Source organism: Ambystoma mexicanum, chromosome 11, assembly GCF_040938575.1.
Source record: "Ambystoma mexicanum isolate Mex_15411 chromosome 11, UKY_AmexF1_1, whole genome shotgun sequence".
NCBI lineage: Eukaryota > Metazoa > Chordata > Amphibia > Caudata > Ambystomatidae > Ambystoma > Ambystoma mexicanum.
Genome location: NC_090934.1, coordinates 1,354,788,666 through 1,354,809,388, shown reverse-complemented (window position 1 = coordinate 1,354,809,388; position 20,723 = coordinate 1,354,788,666). Strand labels below are relative to the sequence as shown.

The following is a 20,723-nucleotide window of genomic DNA, read 5'->3' as shown; positions in this document are numbered from 1 at the left end:
GTTATTTTCGTTCCTCAAAAAAAAATGAAACCTCGAACCGAAAGTTCCCAGCAGGTGCAGTTCCACCCATCTGACTTCATGCACGGCAATGGTAAGTGCGCGGGCCTCAAGAGGTCTAGTGGACCCATTTGCTGGAAGATGGATGCGAGCAGCCAAGTGCGCTTTGTCCGTGGACTATCTGGGAACTAATGAGGGGGGATTTCGGACCATACCAGTAACTGGCTGATGTGGCGGGAACGGGGACGAAAAAGAAAATTATACAATGAGGGAACATAACTTATTCCCCTGGGCTTTCCGAGTTGCACTAGGGAAATAAATACGGATAAAACAGTGCCTCAAGGCCCCAACAATGACAGCTAAGCACACACTACAAATGCCACATACTTAACTTTTGCACCAATGGTTGGGTTGGTACACACAATTGCACAAGCTTTCATGCCAGTGCACGCAAGCAGAGGGGGGTCTAGGAACCTGCTCCCTCACAAACGTGGTGTGTTGACAAAAGTCTTATTTAATGGCCCACAGGTGTCCTGGGTGTGTAATGGCTTGGCTGCGGTCTTAATATGTCTACCATATGCGAAGGCCCTGAACAATTCACATCTGTGGAGGGTACCTACTCTTCAAACAGGTTGGCCTTACATTAGGAGCTTGTTGGCCAGCCCACACTGGATATGGATTGCCAGTCAGTCAACATTTATATTCGGATACAAAATCCAACAGTTACAAAACAGAATCGATAAAAAAATATAGATTGCGTTTTCTCGAGTAAAGTTCATTCTGAATAGACAGTAACAAGGAATACTTGGGAGTGGCGTGGTAAGAACAAAAGACAGGGCGCCACAGGGTGTTCTGGCCAAACTGTCTGTTGGGTTTGCATAAACCAAAGAGGACTTCTTTCTTTAATGCAAAGGTCAAGCTACTTTGAAGCTCCACAAAAGGAGTGCCCTCCTCTGAATCAGGTCAGAAAAAAGGGGATGCCTACCTTCAATGATTCAAATATCCCGACTAGGGGCCTCTTCACCACACAGTGTGAGAAATGTAACAAAAAAGCTCAAATCAGTTTCCGGTGTACAGGAGGACTCGATCCTCCCTCCAGCTAAACGTGTTGCAAAGCTTCTGCTAGTGGCAGTGTCGCGCATCACTGGACACCGGAGGTTATTGTTTTTTCCAAAAAACAGTTCTCTTTTGATGGAAGTAAACGCATTCTACGAAAAAGACATCAGGCAGACAGTGAGAATGCGCACCCTGTGCCTCTGATGAGAGAATGAATGGCCGAAATTCGAGGACTTTCTTCGAGTATTTGCAACGCAAAAGGCCTAGATAATGGCTACCATGGGCACGGGAAAATGCATCGGAAAGAACAAAAACCGTGTGTACAGAAAGCAATCTCTAAGCATTCTGGAAGGATTTGGCTATACAATCTATCCCAAAACTAATGTTTTCTAATCTAATTTAGTATCCCTAATTAATACTAACACCTATGCAAGTTGAACAATGAATCAGTCTGCAAGCCTTAAAAAAACGCATTAAAAACTATACAGCTGACCACAGCAACCCAGAAGCTAGTGACCAACCCACCTCCAACACAGCAGTTGCTGCTAAAATGCGGCCAAAGTCACACATTAACAAACCCAGGATCACGAGGGAACAAAACTGCGTACACAAAACAAAAAACAGATTGTTTCCCAGCATCGGCCTCAATCTAGACACACTCATTTGGGATACTCAAGATAAATTTGACACAAATGCACCAAGTACACGGACCCTCCTGGCTACACCAGCATCATTCGATAAGAATAGCCAGGAAATCTCTCAAAAAATTAGGCTTTTGGGACCTTTGAGTAGAGGGAACTGCACTACACTGCATTATACCGGATGGACAGGACAAACTACGCGTATGGCCCTTGTCATGCCATACCCTGCCGCTGGCATCACCACCTGTGGACTACAGCAAGTCTTCAGTCTCCTATTCAGTGAGCTGACGGAGGAAGTATAAGCCAAGTCAAACTTTCCAGTGTGGGCCACATCTAAATTGTGCAAAACCTCCTCAGCCGAGGAAGCACTGCTGGAGGGAATTAAAAGGTAGTAACTGTTGGCACATCTCAGGGGTATTGTGTTATTAGTGTCCACTGGTGAAGACAGACAAAATCCTGCTGCCTCCCAGGGATGGATGCTACAAGACGAAAGGAGTGGACATCCCCAGAATGTATTCACAGACTTTTGAAGCGGCTAAAGAAGGCGACCAAACTCTAGTTTTGAACGCAATCTACGCCTTTTAGAGACATTAGATCGGGGGTGGATTTTGGAAGCCGCTCTGACTTGAAATGCTTAGAAAGCCTGCAAAGGTTTATCCAAGGACTTCACAGAATAGGAACTCCTGCTCAAAGACTTGGCTGTAACACCAGTTTTACATTAAGGACATAGTTGGTATGGCACAAAAAGATGTTCTCATCAAATGTAAAGTCGAGAACCTTCTCTTGAACTTCCTGATAAAGGTCGGAAGTATCCGGCCATTCAGGTCATCTCATATCACTGTACATTTGGTAGCCCTTGAATCTATGTCCGACAAATATTCACTAAACTTAAACTTTCGAAGAACAGCCTCTTTACCTTCAGAAAGCCAGCAACCAAATTGTTACCATTTTTCACATTATTGCAATAATTAATGGTCGCAGTATTTAACTGTGGTGGAATTCTGGTAGGATTCTTTGGCTTTAGACTCCCAAAGTTTAACTTCTTTTGGTATGACTGATCCAGAAGAGAGGAATGACCCTCCCCCCTTACCCAAGGCAGCTGTGGCGAAAGCCGACTGGTTCTGATGAGCCTAAAACCACAAAAGGCTCATCTTTGGGAACCTTGTCTGAAGTCCAAAGACCTAGAAACACGTGGGTCTGAATGTGGCTTTAAAGGGCTTCCTCAATTAGAGATGGACTCATGCCAGGGATGGGTTTCTGTGGAGTAGGAGGCTCCGACCTGGCAGGACTTTTCAGGTGTAAGAATATTAAAAGCATGCATGGCCTTTTCCTGCAAATGAAACTTTCTTGCCAGGTGAAGATGCATCTAAGTCAATGTCCGTATCAACATCCACTAATCCAAATACTGGAGAAATACAGCATAAAAGGCTCCACTTTACAATGTCTAAAATCTTTCCTCACCAACTGTATTGAAACATACTTGCCGTTATTTACATCGAACATCAAAAACATTAGCTGCAGTGTACCGCAAGTAGCTAGCCTCTCCAAGCTCCTCCTCAACATCTACATGTCCTCCCTAATTAAACTCATTCAAACCCAATGGACTGACGGCCTACAACTAGGCAGACGATACCCAACTCATCTTCAAGGTAAATACCAAAATGTGGGGGGATAACTATGTGGTGCGCTCAACTTCCTGGAGTCTCGTCAAAATGCAGCAGAAAGTACACATGAGGTTCCCCTTGATACCTCAATGGTAACAGACAGTAGAAGTTGTGGGGTGTACCTGTGCAAGTAGACCTAAATTACAGTAATCAATACTAAATGTTCATCTTCAAGGTAACCTCAACCCAAAACACACCAACAAATGCCTCACGGACATATACACCAAGATGACAATCGACAATCTCCAACTAAACCCAACCAAAATAATGATCTGCCCCCAGAGAATAACGCAATACACGCAAACCTGAGCTGGCCACCATGCATGGGACTGCATCCGCTGAGATAAAAGGACCTGGGAATACTCATGGACTCTCCCTAGAACCACACGTCAACCCAATAGCAAAGAAATGCTTCTACCTCCTCTGATTAGGGTGCTACTCCCTTACCTTAACTTTCCTCACAGAACTCTTGCAATCATCTCCTTGGTATTATCGAGAATAGACTCCGCAAACGGCGTCTACCTAGGAATGCCAGAATACCTCACAAAACTCCAACGCATCCAAAATACTGCTGCAAGACTATACCTGAGACTAAACTGAAGAGCCTGCATCACATCAGCCCTGAGAAGCCTATACAGCTTCCAATTAAAAAAAAAAAAACATCTGAAGCAATCTGCATTGCTCACAAATCACTACACTGACACGGAGCCGAATTTCCTCAAGCCAAAATCGACTGCTACCAACCAGGAAAAAACCTAAGAGACAGCAACAGCGTCCAAATCGAAACCAAACACGAGAAAAGGAAATTCGGATCAACTGCATTCTCCCATTTGATAGCCACACTTTGGAAATTGTTACCGAAGGATATCCTAATGATAGAAGATTCCCTAGCCTTCATAAAATATCTGAAAACCTGGCTATTCAATTAGCTGAGACAATTCTAAAAATGGGCACCTCCCACAACTCCTACACAGACCCAAGGCAATCATGGGACAGTATGGATCCTGGAACCGACAAAACAACCACACACTAAACACCCATGCTCCTCTCCGCGTACTTCCCACTTACATGCGCCCAAAAGGGCTAGCCTAGCATACTACACAAGCCACATATCCACCTCACGAACCAACAGCCACAAACAACCCAGACACTGGACGTTATGCCTCCGGACAAGCCCAGTGCACTCAAAGCACACTCAGAAAGCTGACACAGACACCAGTTTCGACTGGTTCTGCAAGCAACAGACTAGCACAACCTCTCTATCCTCTCTTGTCCCTCACTAACCTATCACTCACTTTCTTACAGAGCCATGTGAGCGCCTAGAGACCATGCAAATGGTAGCGGTGCACAGTACAATTCCACATAAATCTGTGTGCGCCTTGGGGCATGCTTACTAGGTCCAGACTCCCCAGCAGGAAAGGCAACCAAGGAGCATCTTTGCTCACTGGTACTGAAGAGAGTTCAGAAGGAGGGGATGAGGCTAAACAGGAAGCTCTATAAAAGGACCAGATTATATGTAATGGATAACCTTATTGACAACCTTATCCACATATTCATCCGTGCTCCACACCAGAACCAGAGGCCAAGAAGAGTGACTCTCCGAAGGTAGCCACCTGCTCCTTTTGGCTGAGAAGCTGAACTGCTAGGCTGGTAGACATTCAGAGCAACCAGTGTTAGCCAGGGGGATAACTTTCAGAAAGATTGGTGCTGAGCTGCTCCACTTTCTCCAAAGCAATAACTTGAGCCTTAGTCAGGGGTGAATGGAAAAGACGTAGCAGGTTGGGTAGTCGAAGTTTGGGCTGGGGATACTGCAAATCTACCCTTGTGGGATAGAAAAGTACTGAGAAACAACAGTCTTCAGCGGCTGATAAAATGATAGGATTGCTTCTGGTTACAGCAGGAGGTATGGAAACCTGGACTCTAGTGAACTGAGGATGCGCAGCCTCACTTTGACGTGGCATTTTGTGCTTTAAATGAGAGGCATGTTCTGGTACATTGGAAGCAGTAATTAGAAGGCTTCTGAACTTCCACCACCCGTGAGAATGCAGATTTTTCCCCCTTAAGACTTCAGCTGAGGCCTTGGGAGCAACCTGCACCAATGGATTGGTGCTGGAACCCCGAGGAGTCGGACTCAACTCTTGTTAGTCAATCCCGAAGCTACCGGACACACTGGTTAGGAGGATTCGTTACCACAGGATACCTGATCAACTCCAGGACACCCAGTTGCAGTTGGTTCTACAATGGGTTGGCTGCCACTCTGCATTATCTTTGTTACCTTATCTGGGGCAACAAGGTTGTCCAGTACCACATGCTCTCTGGTTTGAGAAGTAGGAGCTTTCCCCGAAAAACTACTGACATGCATGTGTATCCACTCCTTAGAGGGGTTGAAGGCCCCAATATGGGGTTGGCGACCTTCACACCTGTACCGGAAGAGACAGCTACTTTCATCACTGCACCCGGTACCAATCCACCCCCCCTTAACTGTCTCCCGACAGCTTGCGGCCGCACAATGTCCATCATTGCTAGCAAAACTGGGACCTATTTTGAAAGAAGAGTTCTCAAACATCTTGCTGCCAAGTCAGCACAAAATGGTCAATAAATCATTTGATGAAATATTCCAGGGCAGGAAGCCACAGTGTGCACCAGACCCAAAAAGGGGTGTGTGCAGCAACCATGCATCATTTGAAGTAGCTAACCAGGGGAATGCACAAAGGAAGAGGCGTCAATAGACAGATCTCCCCATGCATTGAAAGGCAGACCTTATGGTTATGCCACAGCAGAAGACAGGATGGTGACTGTACCAAAGGGGTTTTCAAACAGAGGAAAAAGGAGTTGTGGTTCGGTTGTCTGTTTATAGTGCGGTCAAGCCCCTAAGGGAACGCATGGAAAGCAAACAGCTTTACATTCAACAGCACAAACATTCTGCAACATGCTTTTCCAGGGCTGCCTCTGGAGCAGACCATTTTTAACCCTTTGGAAAGGAGGGAGCGCAGAAAAATGATTTACACTCTTCATGGATAGCACTTACCTTCTCCCAAAAGCCATCTTAAGGAATCAATTCTTCCAACTCCGAACTACCCCATCACGTCCTGCCTGGTCTGACCTTTCAGAACAGAACTCATTGCACTAGTATCAACCTGGCTATACAGCGCCAGCAGGCTATCTAGGAGTCCCGAATGCTTAGCAATATGGTGAGAGCCCAAAATGCTGCAGCTAGACCAGTTCTGGGACTCCAAAAATGGGAACGCATCCCCCGGGACCTCTGAATATTTCACTGGGAGCCAAACACAGGAGATCCTTTGAAAGCCTCTTTCCCTCCACAATAGGGGCACAGACTCCATCAACACAGGCCCAAATTCCACCAAAAGGCAATGTGTCCACTACAAACACTTCAAAGCACCCTTAGCAGTAATGCCAATTTTCCACTAGTACACTTTGAAGGATTCTTCGCTTTTTGACCTACCAAGAAATAGCACAAAATCCTGAGACAGATGCAGAGTAAGACCACCCAATCTTCAGAAAATCTCTGGAAACCAGGCTATGATTTGTCCATCGTGTTTTCATTTCTGAAACGGCTCGGCAGCGTGAAGAAAGATAGTCTGGAGGGTTGCCCAAAGCACCACCAGAGGTTATGATTTAGTCAAAACCTTCCGGAAACCAGACCTCAGTTTTGCTATATCTACAAGATCGCAACTGTTAGCACATGATACAGATAAATAAGAGGAACAAATAGAAACATGACTGATCAATTGCAACCAACTGCCACTGCAGATACTGATCTAAAGACCAATGGATGTTAGTTGCATGCCATATTCCTGCACAGAACACCCCAATCAGGAAACTCAGGAGATCACAGGCTGGGTCATCAATCTCCTCTTCTCTTGCATTAAAAAGGGAAGCCAGAACTGCAAGAGTGCTACGTCTCAATGGAGAACATGACGAAAGACACCAAGAGTTTTACAAATGCTACCATGCATCATATGATATGGAATTTATAACGCGCCTATACACAAGTGTTTCAAGTCGCGCCAAGGCAAGGGAGGGGGAACCGAGGGAAGACGAAGACAACAATCTTACTAGGCCAGGTGACAATGAGATCGACCAAGTGCAGGGTGGTTGGGGGGGGGGGGGGTGAAGTGTGGGGGAAGGGAGAGGGGGCAGTGGAAGACATGGGGCCTCATTACGACGCTGGCGTTGGACCATGGTGCTATTAGCACCATGGTCCATGCCGGATTCCGCCATGGTGGATGGCGGAATTACCACCCCATTACAAGGTTGGTGGGGCGGTAATTCCCCATTCACCATGGGCCCTTCCCCATTCCCATTTTTAGCCCATAGGGCACAATGGGAATGGGGAAGGCGCTAGTTACGGCACCGTAAATTAGGGTGCCGTAATTAGCACCAAGGTCCCTTAGCGGGTTGGACTTGAACGCCTGCAAAAAGCAGGCGTTAAAGTGTAAGGGTTTAACGGCGCCGCAGCTTTTTACGTGGCCGTTAACCCCTTAACGCCAGGGTTGTAATGAGGCCCATAGTATTAACAGTAAATGTTAAAGGACATTTGTACCGCGCACTATCGCCACCGGAGTGGTCCCCTGGCGGCTCTGAAAGAGGGAGGGAGGGCGGCTGAGTTAGTGGGTGAAGGTTGGAAAAGTGCAAGAGAGCAGTGATGTACTGTTGGCAGCCTCAGTCCAGTGGGTCCGTCGGCTGGGCCTGGGATGTATGCGGCCGGTAGTCGTCGTGTACTGATGTGTGGGTCTATGTGCATTTATTGTTTTGTTGTTGCAGTGTGGTGAAGTTTGTGCGGTTTATTGTGTTGGAGGTTTGTGGTTGTGTTTGGTTTGAGAGGTGTATGCGGAGGAGGAAATTGTTAGTGGTCTCGGTTAGTTGGCATCTATATCCTGGTTGACCAGTTGTGCTCGCGTAATCTCGTTAAATGGGGTGCTTGGGCATCATGTGCCTCTGGAGGTTCGTGCTTGTTTTGTATACGAGGCCCCTTGAGCATCTTGCTGCCTCTACCGCCCGTTCTGTCAACAGCGTTGCATGCTCCCCACCCACATGGCCAGCGCACCTGCCAGTGTCCATATCATCTTAGTTAGTGCGGTGATTGGTGGTATCTCGCTAGTTCCCCAACCCAGTGGTACCTAGTTGTAGCTATACAGCGGTTGGGGATATTAAGAATTGGCTGAGGTTGTTGCCTACGTCTCCGTGGGTCTCGCATGTGTACCACTCTGTCTGGCGTCACCCCTCTTGGTGCCCTGAGTGCTTATCAGTCGGTTCTGGGGCTTGTCAGTGTCCTTTCTGGTTTAGTCGTTTGTCTAACTGCTGCTTTGGTTTTAGTCTCTGGTATCGAAGAGCCAGGTTTTTAGTAATTTTCTGAATTTAAGGTGATCTTTGGTGTTCCTTATTTCTTTTGGGATGCTGTTCCAGGTTTATTCCAGAATAAATAAAAAAAGGCAAAAGTGCAGCCAGCTAGCGGCAAGTACAGGGGTGAGTGCAGACATCGAGCTGGGGAGACTGTAGGGATACAGAAACAGACCCAAAGTGCAGGTGTTGCCTGGGAGGCAGTGCAGGTGTGCAACTGGTGGTGGGTGGGGGACGGGGGGGTGGGGGGGGGGACTAGGCCCGAGGGTTGCCAGTTCACCAGTGCAGTTTCAGTCAGGAGTTCAGCAGGGGAGAGGAGGAGAGCAAGCAGAAGCAAACAGGAAGGTCTTGAGGCGCTTCCGGAACCGGAGATGGTGCTCCTCAAGTTTCAGGGAGGCTGTTCCAGAGGGAGGCTCCAGCCGAAGAAAAATCTACCAACTTGTTGCTTGGAAAGGAAACCAATGTGAATGGATATACACCATATTGACAACTTACACAAGGTAGCAAAAAGTAACATTCCCATTGGCAAATCAAAGGATTTGATAAAAAGTAAACACCAACTTACCAACGATGTCTGCCGGCTAGTAGCGCTGTAACTGGAGTTTAGACTTGCAATTGGCCCACTGTGAGAGGCCCCCAGTAAACTTTGCAAATCGGCGAGACCACTGGCCATACTTGTGGAGGGACCCACTGCGTGGTTTCGGAGGACGTGAATGGCATCATCAAGCCGGTCCAAGCGATCCTCCATCCGAGACTACAAATTTAAAGAGTTAACAAACTTCAATTACATTTTTATAAGAGTGCCCACACTCCATTTCTTGGCACAGGTTAATAGAGAAAATTAACAAGGGAGGTCCTGGGAGTCCCTCTGCCAGACATTAGTCCTGGATATGAGAGACTTGCCCACAGTCTTTAGCTCACCATCTTTCACAGAGAAGAAATATCCCAAACATATCAGCCTTTGCCCTGCCCTGGGGCAGTCCAGCACAGAAATGTTTGGCAATTCTCCTCGGAACAGGAGTACCAACAGCAACCCCAGACACGTGATATTTCTCCTCTGTGAAAGATAGTGAGCTAGAGACTCTGGGTAAGGCTTTTGTAACCAGGACTCATGTTTGTCAGAGAGTCTCCCAGAACCCCCTTGTTATTTTCAAGTTTATAGAGAACAAGCAAAGTAGTAGCATTAAACATGAAAGCAAAGGTGCCAGGAGAAGGGATGGGAGAAACGATAGTGATGAAAGAAGCTTAAGTGGTGGGATGAAGCAAGGCTACTCCTTTACTTCACAGTGCTGTAGGTTAGGCATGACTTGCAAAGCAGCATGTTCACAGCGAGCCGATGCAAAATCCGAGATGCGAATATGCAAGAAGGCTGTTCTGCCCAAAAACCCACTAAAACTAAAGTGTTATTCAGTGCATCTTCCCCTAGAGCAGGAGTCTGCGGCCTTTGGCTCTGCAGATCTTTCGGCCTACAATTGCCATGCTATCTGACTTCTGACTATGGTACTTGGGGATGATGGGAGTTGTAGTCCAAAACATCTTCAGAGCCAAGGGTTGCTGACCCCTGCCCTAGAGTGTCCACAGAAATACTTACAAACCCTAGTAATGGCAGATTTACTAAACCACATGATATGGCATTTGTAACGCGCCTATACACAGTTGTTTCAAGGCGAGGCAAGGAGGGGGAACAAGGGGAAGTCAGACAACGATCCTACTAGGCCAGGTGTCATTTAGATCGCGCAAGTTCAGGGATAGGGGGGAGGGAAAGTGCAAGGGGAAGCGGGGTGGGGGGAGAAGTGCAGTACCGGGTAACTAGAATAAAAAATATAATAGGGCCAGCTGGTGGCAAGTGCAGACAAGTGCTGGGGAGGGGGGCTGTAGGGGTGCAGGGGTTGCCAGGGAGGCAGTGCAAGTGGAGAGTGGCTGGGCCAAGGACCGAGGTCGGAGAGAGTGGCCCAGTTGCAGATTCAGTGCAGTTTCAGTGAAGAATTTAGCAGGGGAGAGGGAAAGCAGAAGCAAAGAGGAAGGTTTTGAGGTGCTTCCGGAACCGGAGATGGTTCTCCTCAAGTTTCAGGGAGGCAGGAAGGCTGTTCCAGAGGGAGGCCCCTGCCGCGGAGAGAGATCTACCCCCAGCTCATTGCTTCGGGAAGCGGCTGACCCTGAGGGAGTTGGAGACAGATGAGCGAAGGGCTCGGGAAGGAAGATATTTAGGAAGAGAGAGTTTAAGGTATTTAGGCCCCAGGCCCCAGAAGGCCTTGTGGACAATGCAGAGGGTTTTGAACTTAATCCTCACAGCCACTGGGAGCCAGTGTAGAGATTTCAGTCCTGGAGAGATACGGTCCCTGGGCTTGAGGCCAAGGACAAGTCTTGCGGTCCTGTTCTGGATGAGTTGCAGAGGGCGGAGAGTGGAGGCAGGAAGATTAAGATAGAGGCTGTTACAGTAGTCCAGCTTCGAGCGAACCAGGGCTCGGGAGACAGTGAGCTTCTGGGGGATGGAGAGGAAGGGAAGAATACCTCTGAGGAGGTGCATCTGGTAGTGTGACTTCTTAGAGACGTCAGTTATATGAGGAGAGAAGGAGTGTGGAGTCGAAGATGACCGAGGTTTTTTGCCTTGCAGGTAGGAGCAGGAAGAGGGCCAAGAGAGGCTGGCCAGAGAGCTGCAGGGAAGGAGGGAGTGGGTGTGCCGAGGAGTAGAATCTCGGTCTTACTGCCATTAAGGCAGGGGTCATTTGCGGCACACCATTAAGAGATGAGGGAAGGAGAGGAGGAGGCTGAGGGTAGCCTGAAAATGAGCTGGGTATCGTCCGCATAGCACTGAAAGTTGTGGCAGAGAGCGACGATGCGGTGGGCAAGGAGCGCCAGATACTGATTGAACAGCCAGGGAGAGAGGTTAGATCCCTGGGGGACACCACAGGTAGAGAAAAAGACGTCAGAGAGGAAGGACCCCAGTTGGACCTGAGAGGGTCGATTGGAAAGGAAAGAGCTCAGCCACGCCAGAGCCTGACCAGTGATAACCAGGTTATCACGGAGACGGTTGAGCAGGATGGCATGGTTGACAGTGTCAAAGGCAGAAGAGCGATCGAGCAGAATGAGAACACACGGAGTGTTGGAGTCGAGGTTCGAGAGCAGGTCCTCACGGATGTTCAGGAGAGCAGTTTCCGTGCTTCTGGCAGCTCTGAAGCCAGACTGATGGTCATGAAGACTACCAACAGATTCAGCATGGAGGTTAAGATGGGAGAAGGCCAGTTTCTCCAGGAGCTTGCCCAGGAAGGGAGTGATGGAGATTGGGCGATAGTTAGTCGGGCAGGAGGGATCGGAAGAGGGTTTCTTAAGAAGAGGGTACGCAGGGAGTGCTTAAGGGGGTATGGGAAGACTCCAGATGCGAAGGAGTGGTTGCAAAAGTCAGCCAGGGCAGGAGCCATGGAGTCGATGTGGTCCTTGATAGTTTGAGGAACAGGGGTGAACCTGTTTAGACGAGACTTTCATAGATCGACTTGTCTGGAAGCCTCGTTAGCAGAGAAAAGGGGAAAGGCAGAGAAGGAGGGAGGATGGAGGAGGGGTGGCTGCAGAAGGGCCGGAGGAAGAGTGAGGACAGGATGTCCTGAGTTTTAGAGATGAAGTGAGAGGCCAGTGCAGTGCAGGGGGCCTGGGAGGGGACAGGAGAGGTAGAGACTACAGCAGGGGTGGCAAGCTCCTTGCAGATTTTAAAGAGTTCGGCCGAATTGTTAGATGCCGCAGAGATGCAGGCTTGGATATGGAGAAAAACAGAATTTTAACCATTTTACTTCCGACATCTTGCAACATGCAAATACGTCCAGGCAATTAAAATTTAAAATTCCAAAAAAAGGCTTGATCTGGCGTTTCACAAATGTAAAAAAAATACATGTGAAAATTTTAATGTCACACCATCAGTAGATTTCAATAGGATATCGCAGATTCCACAAAGGGACACGAGCAGCGTCTACTTCTTTGTGTTACATTCTGCAGGAGCCAACACGGTTTGTGGCCACGACATGGAAAAAAACATTAGATTGCAGCGTACTCAAAAAGTACACGAGTAGCAAAAGTGGAGTTGGGGTGAAAAATGTATGAAAAAATATTTAAAATCTATGCTTAGTTTCTTTTTTTACCACGGCAGTGGTGTGTGCCTATCAACAGGGACAGGGCTGCAACTTACATTCACAGAAGGCATTGCATGGCAATCAAAGAGCGAGTTTGTGAAAGCCATTTTGTAATTTAAACGTCTGGGAAATGGTTTAACAAATGTAAACATCAACCTTGTTTTTTACGTTACTGGTTCAATCCATATTTATAAAAAAAATTGCTAATCTGACAAATACAACCTTTCTACTCCCGAAATTGGAATGGGGATAGAATAGTGTATGTGGAATTGACTCAAACTTAAAATTGTATCAACTAAAGATACCAAATTGCACCACCTAAAAAATAAAATACTACCTCGCAGACATCCTTCAAGAAAGACATTGCATCCTGTAAGTGCTCGTGAAGTTGCTGCTCAACCCGATTTTTCTGGCAAAGTCAAGACAGAACAGAAAGCAAGGCAGAAGTTAGGATTATTTCTGATTAAAAGCAGAGGAATTGTGCACATCAGCAGTACAGGTTAGTCAGTAGGCTGGACGAACACTAGGAAAGGACAGGGGCGAGCATGGTTACATCCTGCAAATACTGCACACGTCTCATTGACCAATGCCAGACAGCAAACGCAAGGTGATCACTTCATCAATCGCAGCCAGTGGCACTTTTAACCAAGCCCCGACAAGCAGTGGAATATTTAGTGCTCAATTAAGTAGAGAGGTCATCCTAATTTTTCACAGATGAACGCAAGCAATCTTCTTTGCATGGCACGAGAGTTAGAGATCACCCAAAGCGTTACATGGTTACTCATCACCGGGCCTGCTCGTACAGTGCGCTGGGCGAGAGGAGAATTAGCCCAGGGTTTGTGAAGCGCAGTGGAGTCCCACAACAGCACTTCGGCAGCAGCTGCCGAGAAAATGGCAGCTCAGTGCCATGGAACAGATGGCCAGGCACACCACACTACATGTTTAATATTGTTCAATCAAGCCAGAACATGTGCTAGCAGATCATTCACTGGTAAGAAAATACTGCAGGGTTTTGCAATGGCATGCTGGACTTGCAAACAAAACTGCAGTATGGAAACTGCTGGCGAAAAAAAAGCCCCTTTAAAGAAATATTTGATTACCAGCGAGTGGAGAGAATTTTCATAGTTTGGCGATGAGGGGGCTTGTCCTCCAGCTCTGGTCCACTGGCTCGCACCTGTTAAAAAAAGATGCCGTGTTAGCAATTACACGCTGGGCACTGTACATCATTCTGAATAATATGGAGGGCTGGATAAAGTCTGCAGAGATAGATTAGCAACATGCAACAGTGAGAGAAGCCTAAAGTCTGTCACAAAGTGTTCCCAGACAAAATTCTAGAATATTAAGCATCAGAGCAAGGAAGGAAGCCCAACAGTTGTAGCGTAAAAGCAAGAAGCCTATGTGTGAATGGGTCCAGCATTAAAAAAGTGGCTAGAGAGCAACGAGTATGGCGACCGCTGACCTACAGAAACGGAATGTTGACATAATAACGTCATAAATCACAACAAATACATTTAATTTCAGACCACAAAAGGGCAGAATATGTACGAGGTAATCCATCGTAATTTTAGAGAATTTCAAAAATAAACTTGTCTAACAAAGGGCATCATGTTTTTTTTTTTTTTTTTTTTTTTTAAACAAGCTTGTTTTTCTGACTCTTTGGATGGAAAAGTTTCCATATGCTATGTACGATCCAACACAATACTTTAACCAAACAAACAAAATGAATCCTCTCGAATTAGTGCTATGAATGTTCAAATATGATAGGTTATTTATAACGTGCTTAATACCCAGAGGTTTCTAAGCCCGGACCCAGGGATCAAACCTGTGATGCTCCGTGCCATCTTGCTTCCAAGGCGATTCACGTTGCCCCTAGGCTATCCTCCCCAGACAAATAAATTATAAGCCTTGTAGCATGGCTTCAAAAGCAGCCCGGCAGAAAGATCAACAAACAAAACATTTTTATTATACCAATGTTAACTTAAAGTTGTAAAATTTGTCTCAAAAGCACACAGCAAAAAGTTTATTTTATGGATAGAGCAGTCGAACTTCCAACTAAGTGACTCTCCAAATCATCACGGCTCAGTTTTACTGTGCCCAATATGGAATGTATGGGTGATACAAGCATTTATATCCTATAAGACATGCCCTGCTGTTTCGCTTTCAGTGGTGATCCAAAATCTACTGTAGGATACTGAACCAGTAATTCGGATTACAGCTTTTTTTTTATAAACGTCTTCTATTGAGATGAAAGAATCGATTTGCTGAATATTGCAACATCCAATCACTTTTCAATATGCGACAGATGTGTTTCTAGTATCTCAAATTCAAGGCAGTTCAGCTTTTCTGAACATTTTGTATGAAGGGCTGTATGTGTTTGTTGTGAGTAAACCACTTCAGATGCCCTGGAGTGATGCATAATACCAAATTACTTTAAATGTCGACTGCCCCGTTGGAACATAAAGATGGGCATTGATAAAACTGCATGAAGGTATGACTCACTGCTCAATAGGCAGTTTCCATATTACCTCAGCAACACTCTAAAACACTAACACATGAATAAATGATGGGCATGTAATTCAAATCCAGTAGATTAAAGGAACATGTAATGTACTTGCATCATTAATTATGAAAGTGACAAGGAAATTTGGAAGACGGTTAATGGGCCAAGGAGGAGGCAAGGGAGTGTGGGGTTACTGTGAAACCTACCAATATGCAAATAGAACTATAATTCAGTGTCAAATTGACAAATACAATCGATTACAATATTTTTCATTCGTTCAGAGGCAGTAAAAGTCTAAAAGCCCTCCAGACCATAAAAATCAAGGAAACAAGCCCTCAAACTACTGTTGCTTGGTGCAAACCAAGCCCGGTGTCACTGGCCTATAAAATAGTAAAATTCAGACCAATTTTCAGGCAATCCCATGCGAACATGATCAAGAAAAATGGCAAACCGTGAATCCCAGTGGAGAACGTTCGCATCTCATAGCTGGATTGTAACATGTTGTGAGTGGATGGGCAAGACGCTGCACGACTAAAAGCCGTATGACAAAAGCACTAACGATATCCATGAGAGATTGCCTTGAATTAAAATTCCATCTCTAAAATAATCAGTTATCCAGGTGATGCAAAGTAGCAAGCTATGGAAACGGCTTTAAATGGCATTACACTCAAAACAAGATTCAACTTTTCAGGCAATACGATTACTATAAGATGTATTTATTTCTGTTCCAGAGGTGCACCACAGGTGTGTGTCCTTCCATTTAAACAGATTATTGCGAAATACCATTACAATGTCCATCCCCCTCAATTCGCATGAGAGATTGGACGACCTTTGTTTCTTGGATGTTTTCTCAAAAACACTAATTAGACCTTTGAAGACAAGTTTGAATTTGACTGGTCTAATTGGGCACATCTAGTAAGCAGCCAGAAAAACAGCAATGCAGCACCCCAAGAGCTGTGGGTGGGCTTTGAGAGCTTATCAGATCAAATTAATGCAAAAGAAGGATTTCACAATCAGTTTACTGGAAATGTCCAACCAGGCTACTAATTGATGCAGGCAACAGGAACAAACAAACATTTGCACCAAAAAGAAGACTCTAGGTTGGAAGCAGAACAATCCCAACCACCTTTGGAAGATGGGGTGAACACACTACTGGGTCATGGTGACAACAGTACAGCTCCAGGTACCAAGCGTGAATCATCTGTCCCATTGGACCCTTTCAAAAAGCATTCTGGGATGCAGAGTCATGTGAAGTGCGAATCCAGGACCACCTCCATCTTAAACTCACTGATGCGGAAGACGGACAGAAGCCCGTTTGCTGATGTGTTTCAAGAGGCCAACAAATAGGACTGCTATGGCTTCAAAACTTTATCTGCAGTGAAGATGGAGCTTCCTATACAAGACAAACTGCAAAGTCAAACCCCTTCGGGAGAAAAAGTTAAGTGCACTGGACAGACCAGCAGGCCACTGCACCAAACTATGCTTTTACTGCCACTGGACCTTTAAAGTCACATTGTTTATCACAGCAAGTTACTGCCAAGCGAGCAGGGGAATCTCAATCAACTGAAAGATTTGGAACCAATAAAAACTTTTCTAATCATTGAAACATTTTTATAGCAGGAGTGAGAAGGGTATTCAAGCTGAGTCAGATTCAATTGTTTTTCGCTGGTTGAATGCACTTTAATTTCCTTAAGCCTTTGATGCATTGTGAAATAAATGGTTACAACCATAGCCAAGGCCTAATATTAGAGCACAACTAAATAAAATTGAGAAATCCAATTAAATAAAATAAAACATATACAAATCTGACAACACTTAGACACAAAAATTGGTCTCATCTGTTCAAAACATCGACTCACTGGTTCAAATTGATTTGTACCAAAGATTAGGAATGCTCTCAAAGGAGATTTGAGTTGGCCATTCAACCCTACACGGAGGCTGGTGCTGCATGCTAGCTTATATAGAAAAGAGAAGGCACAAATGAACTGGAACATAAAAATGGCAGTACCATTCCGAAACGGCTTGGAGAACTATTAAAAAAAAAAGCATAGTTGACGGGGAAAGAAAAATTAACAGGCAATACTTAAGCAATAAGCCCCGAGCGGGGGTGGGTGGAGGGACTTTACCGCTTCTGGTATTGCCCCCCAGGGCCTATAGTTACAGGCCCTAGAGAAGTCCCTGCTCTGGGCTTATTACTATTAGTTATCCAGCCCGCAGGACCGGAATACCAATAATATGATTTCCAGTTGCAAGACGCCGTCAGCATTTCACACCTGAAAAAAATGGCAGCCAACGTAACATGAGAACTGACTACATGTAGTCCCTTCTCCCTTTCCATTGTGGTCATTGGTAAAAAATCTAAACAAAGTAAATGGCCGCCATGGAAAGAAAAGAAGGTACTACACATAGTCCCTTCTCCATTTGCATGCCGGCCACTACCAGGAGGCGGCCAGGGCGCGGCAGTGAGCAGAACTTCGCCAGCCAGATAAGGACCTGGCAAGGGCCAATCAGATGGTGTGAAACAATCGGGTTGTCCCTTGCTGGTTACTAATGGAAAATGATTTACACCGTCTTTTCTGTAGGACTCCCGACCTTAGGCTTCAGAAAACAAGAAAACCTACAAAGGGCAGCCACTAAAGAAATCCAGGTTAGCTAAATTACAAACATTCCCATTGGAGACCAGCCTCAAACTAAAAGAGGTGAAGGCTGTATTACCTTTGGTAGGAACGGTTCAAATCCTGCATGGTGGCCCGAGTAAGTGGGCACATTGTACAGGTAGGAGGAACGCAGCCTGTTTAAAGGGTGGTTTCAGCATGGAATGGAGCAAACAAGCAATGGGACCAAAAGTTGAGATTGCATCACATGCCCCTCCCCCCCCCCCCCACGACTGCCTGTGCAGATCTGCACTGGCTCTCCCTTGGAAGCGGGGGAAATGCCCAACTCTGCAGTTTAGGGCACATTGTAGCAGAAGTATGCACCCAACAAATCACCCAACCCATGAAAGAAACAGACACGTTATGCAGCGCAGGTTGTAAAGGTAAGACTCTCTCTGTAAGACATAGGGTACTGATTTCATCCCAGTCCGGAAAAAAGAAAAAAGTTCCCAAAAATTCCTACGCCACCATGTGCCACCACCCAAAGAGCCATCATGGATCAAAACTCAGTTTAACAACAAATTAATGCCTTCAGGCGCCATCCCTGATGGCTTCAAACTTACGACCAAACCCACACTCAACTTACTCCCTACAAGTCCATCCTAAAAACAATCCATTGTATTGCTCTGAACTATGGACACAGTGATGACCAGTCTTGCATTCGACACTTAAACACTCACTACGATTTGGTAACCTAAAATGGGGATATTTTGGACATTTGCATTAATAGTGTAAAAATATCTTTGGGTGCAGCACTTCCGCTGTAGTATTGCTCATATGTTGCAGTATTTTTTTTTTTTACTTTCAATTGGCTTTAAAAATAGAAAGCGTGCCCGCATACGGGAAAAGTCTAATGTTTTTGCGTGCCATCTCACTGCAACTCCCATCTTGTCAGCTGATGGAAGATGCATGGAGCGGTTCAGTAACAGAGGTTCACCAAATCTCAAAGGCCCATCAGAAACTGGGGGTCTCCACTAGACGTGCTACTACAAAAGAGTTTCCTTAATATTTAAACACAAGGTAGATTGATTTTGTGCCAGAGTAGGATAGAGGGGGGTGTGCAAATGACAACTGGAGAAACAAAAACAGAAAAGGCGTTGGTAAACACCCGCTAGGTTTTACTCTCCCCTCCCCCAGCGTGGATTCCCAGCTCTCTGTTAAACAACAAATGCAAGTCGATGGATCCTTCACGCTCCTGTCCAGGGGAAGGACAGCTGTTCCACTTTCACTGGACAGCTGATGCCCCAGAGTGTGAGAAAAGCTGCACGGGCCACTAATAGCCCCCAGCAGCTGCCCCGGTTCGTCATCTCGCCGCTAGCACTCTCGCGCCCGCACGCTGCAGCTTACAGGCACGTTCTGGAAGCGCGGCCATGTCCCCAAACAAAGACATCTTTGAACAAATTCCGCGAGCGCCAGGGAGCAGGCTAAGGCAGTCTGGCCACGTCGCAGGATGGAATTACTGGGGGTCGCGACCGTCGTGTGGGGAACACTGCTGACATTGTAGCTTCGCGCTGACACCGCAAGACTCCAAATCTGAACGACTATTAAAAACCCGCATCCAGGAAGATACACATTTTCAAAGCGATGGCCAATGCAGAATACAGATAAGCAAAGACTTGTTAACTGCAGAAAACAGCATTTACCATGGCTGATCTTCATGTTCGATACTCTTAGAAGGGGGAGTAAAAAAGACAGGAAACACGCTTTGCATATTGTGCTGCACAATCAAGAAATAGATTTTTTTTAAAAAAAACGGAAGTGCCCTAAAATGCTAAAGTCTTTAACATCTTTAATCCAACTTAAACTCACCAAATTCAAGTGCTAAAGAACTGGTTTGACCATGTTCCAAGCCAGTGCACGCTATCAAAATGGTGGCAAGCCAAGAAGTGACCAGAACAGTGACCGGCATGCCTTATTTGCAATCCATTAAGTCGGGGCTCAGCCACCTCTGGCTCTGATGTTCTGCACTACAATTCCCAGCATACCTAGACAGTATAGCCAATGGTAAAGCAGCACGCGAACTGTAGTCCAAAACATCTGGGGCGAGGTAGGTTGCGGACCGCTGCATTAAGTAGACCCTAACAGATCACACCACAGTCATGCTGGGTCGCATTGCTTATGCCATTTCCTCCAGTTATCTAAGAAGTGCTTAAAGTCACAAAAGCAAATACTGATCGCCACAAAGATGAAGGGCATAAATGACCAGGAAATCAAATCCTGAATACCAACTTTACATCCCCCTGTATAATTATGTATGGAAAACATGCCCCATTCATCGAGTTAACATATAGCAACATTTTGGAAGAAAAAAATGTTTACAGAAGAAAAAAATGGAAACCTACCTGTGAGAGGGGATGGCGATCCCACTGGCGTGGAGGGGTTCGAAGGAAAACTACTACTCGTGTGGTCAGGAGAATAAATCTGCAGGAGGAAGGAAAAGCACATCACTGACGTCATACTGAACACGATAAAACATCTGCATTTAGAAGAGGTTAAGGTTTTAGTTGGGCACTCTGTGCACCAAATTACTTCAGCGGCTGCAGCAAGCAGATGAACAGGTGGTCGACTGAGCTGCCAAGCACCTGCGCCACATCACGGACCTTTGCCACAGACCATTAACCATTCCAACACATTCAACTGCAAGACAGGTTCCCGGATCATTTTTTAGACATATTTACGTTGTTCATATAGTGCTTTCGCAAAAGAGCTTGGCACAGAACATTTAAGTCCAA

At 46.0% G+C, this 20,723-nt stretch overlaps 1 protein-coding gene across 10 annotated transcripts in view; it reads right to left on the bottom strand.

Moving 5' to 3' along the window:
* TCF12 (transcription factor 12) overlaps window positions 1-20,723 on the bottom strand; it is a 1,064,187-nt gene that overhangs the window by 36,120 nt on the left and 1,007,344 nt on the right. For 6 of the 10 annotated variants that reach the window (XM_069624898.1, XM_069624900.1, XM_069624897.1 and 3 more), the window contains 4 exons: window positions 20,334-20,412; window positions 13,938-14,011; window positions 13,175-13,246; window positions 9,285-9,473 (listed from right to left, as the gene is read on the bottom strand). In XM_069624898.1, coding sequence (XP_069480999.1) covers window positions 9,285-9,473; window positions 13,175-13,246; window positions 13,938-14,011; window positions 20,334-20,412 — 414 coding nt within the window. The remainder of the gene's footprint in view (window positions 1-9,284; window positions 9,474-13,174; window positions 13,247-13,937; window positions 14,012-20,333; window positions 20,413-20,723) is intronic. The other 4 variants (XM_069624899.1, XM_069624906.1, XM_069624904.1 and 1 more) reach the window with 1 other exon arrangement.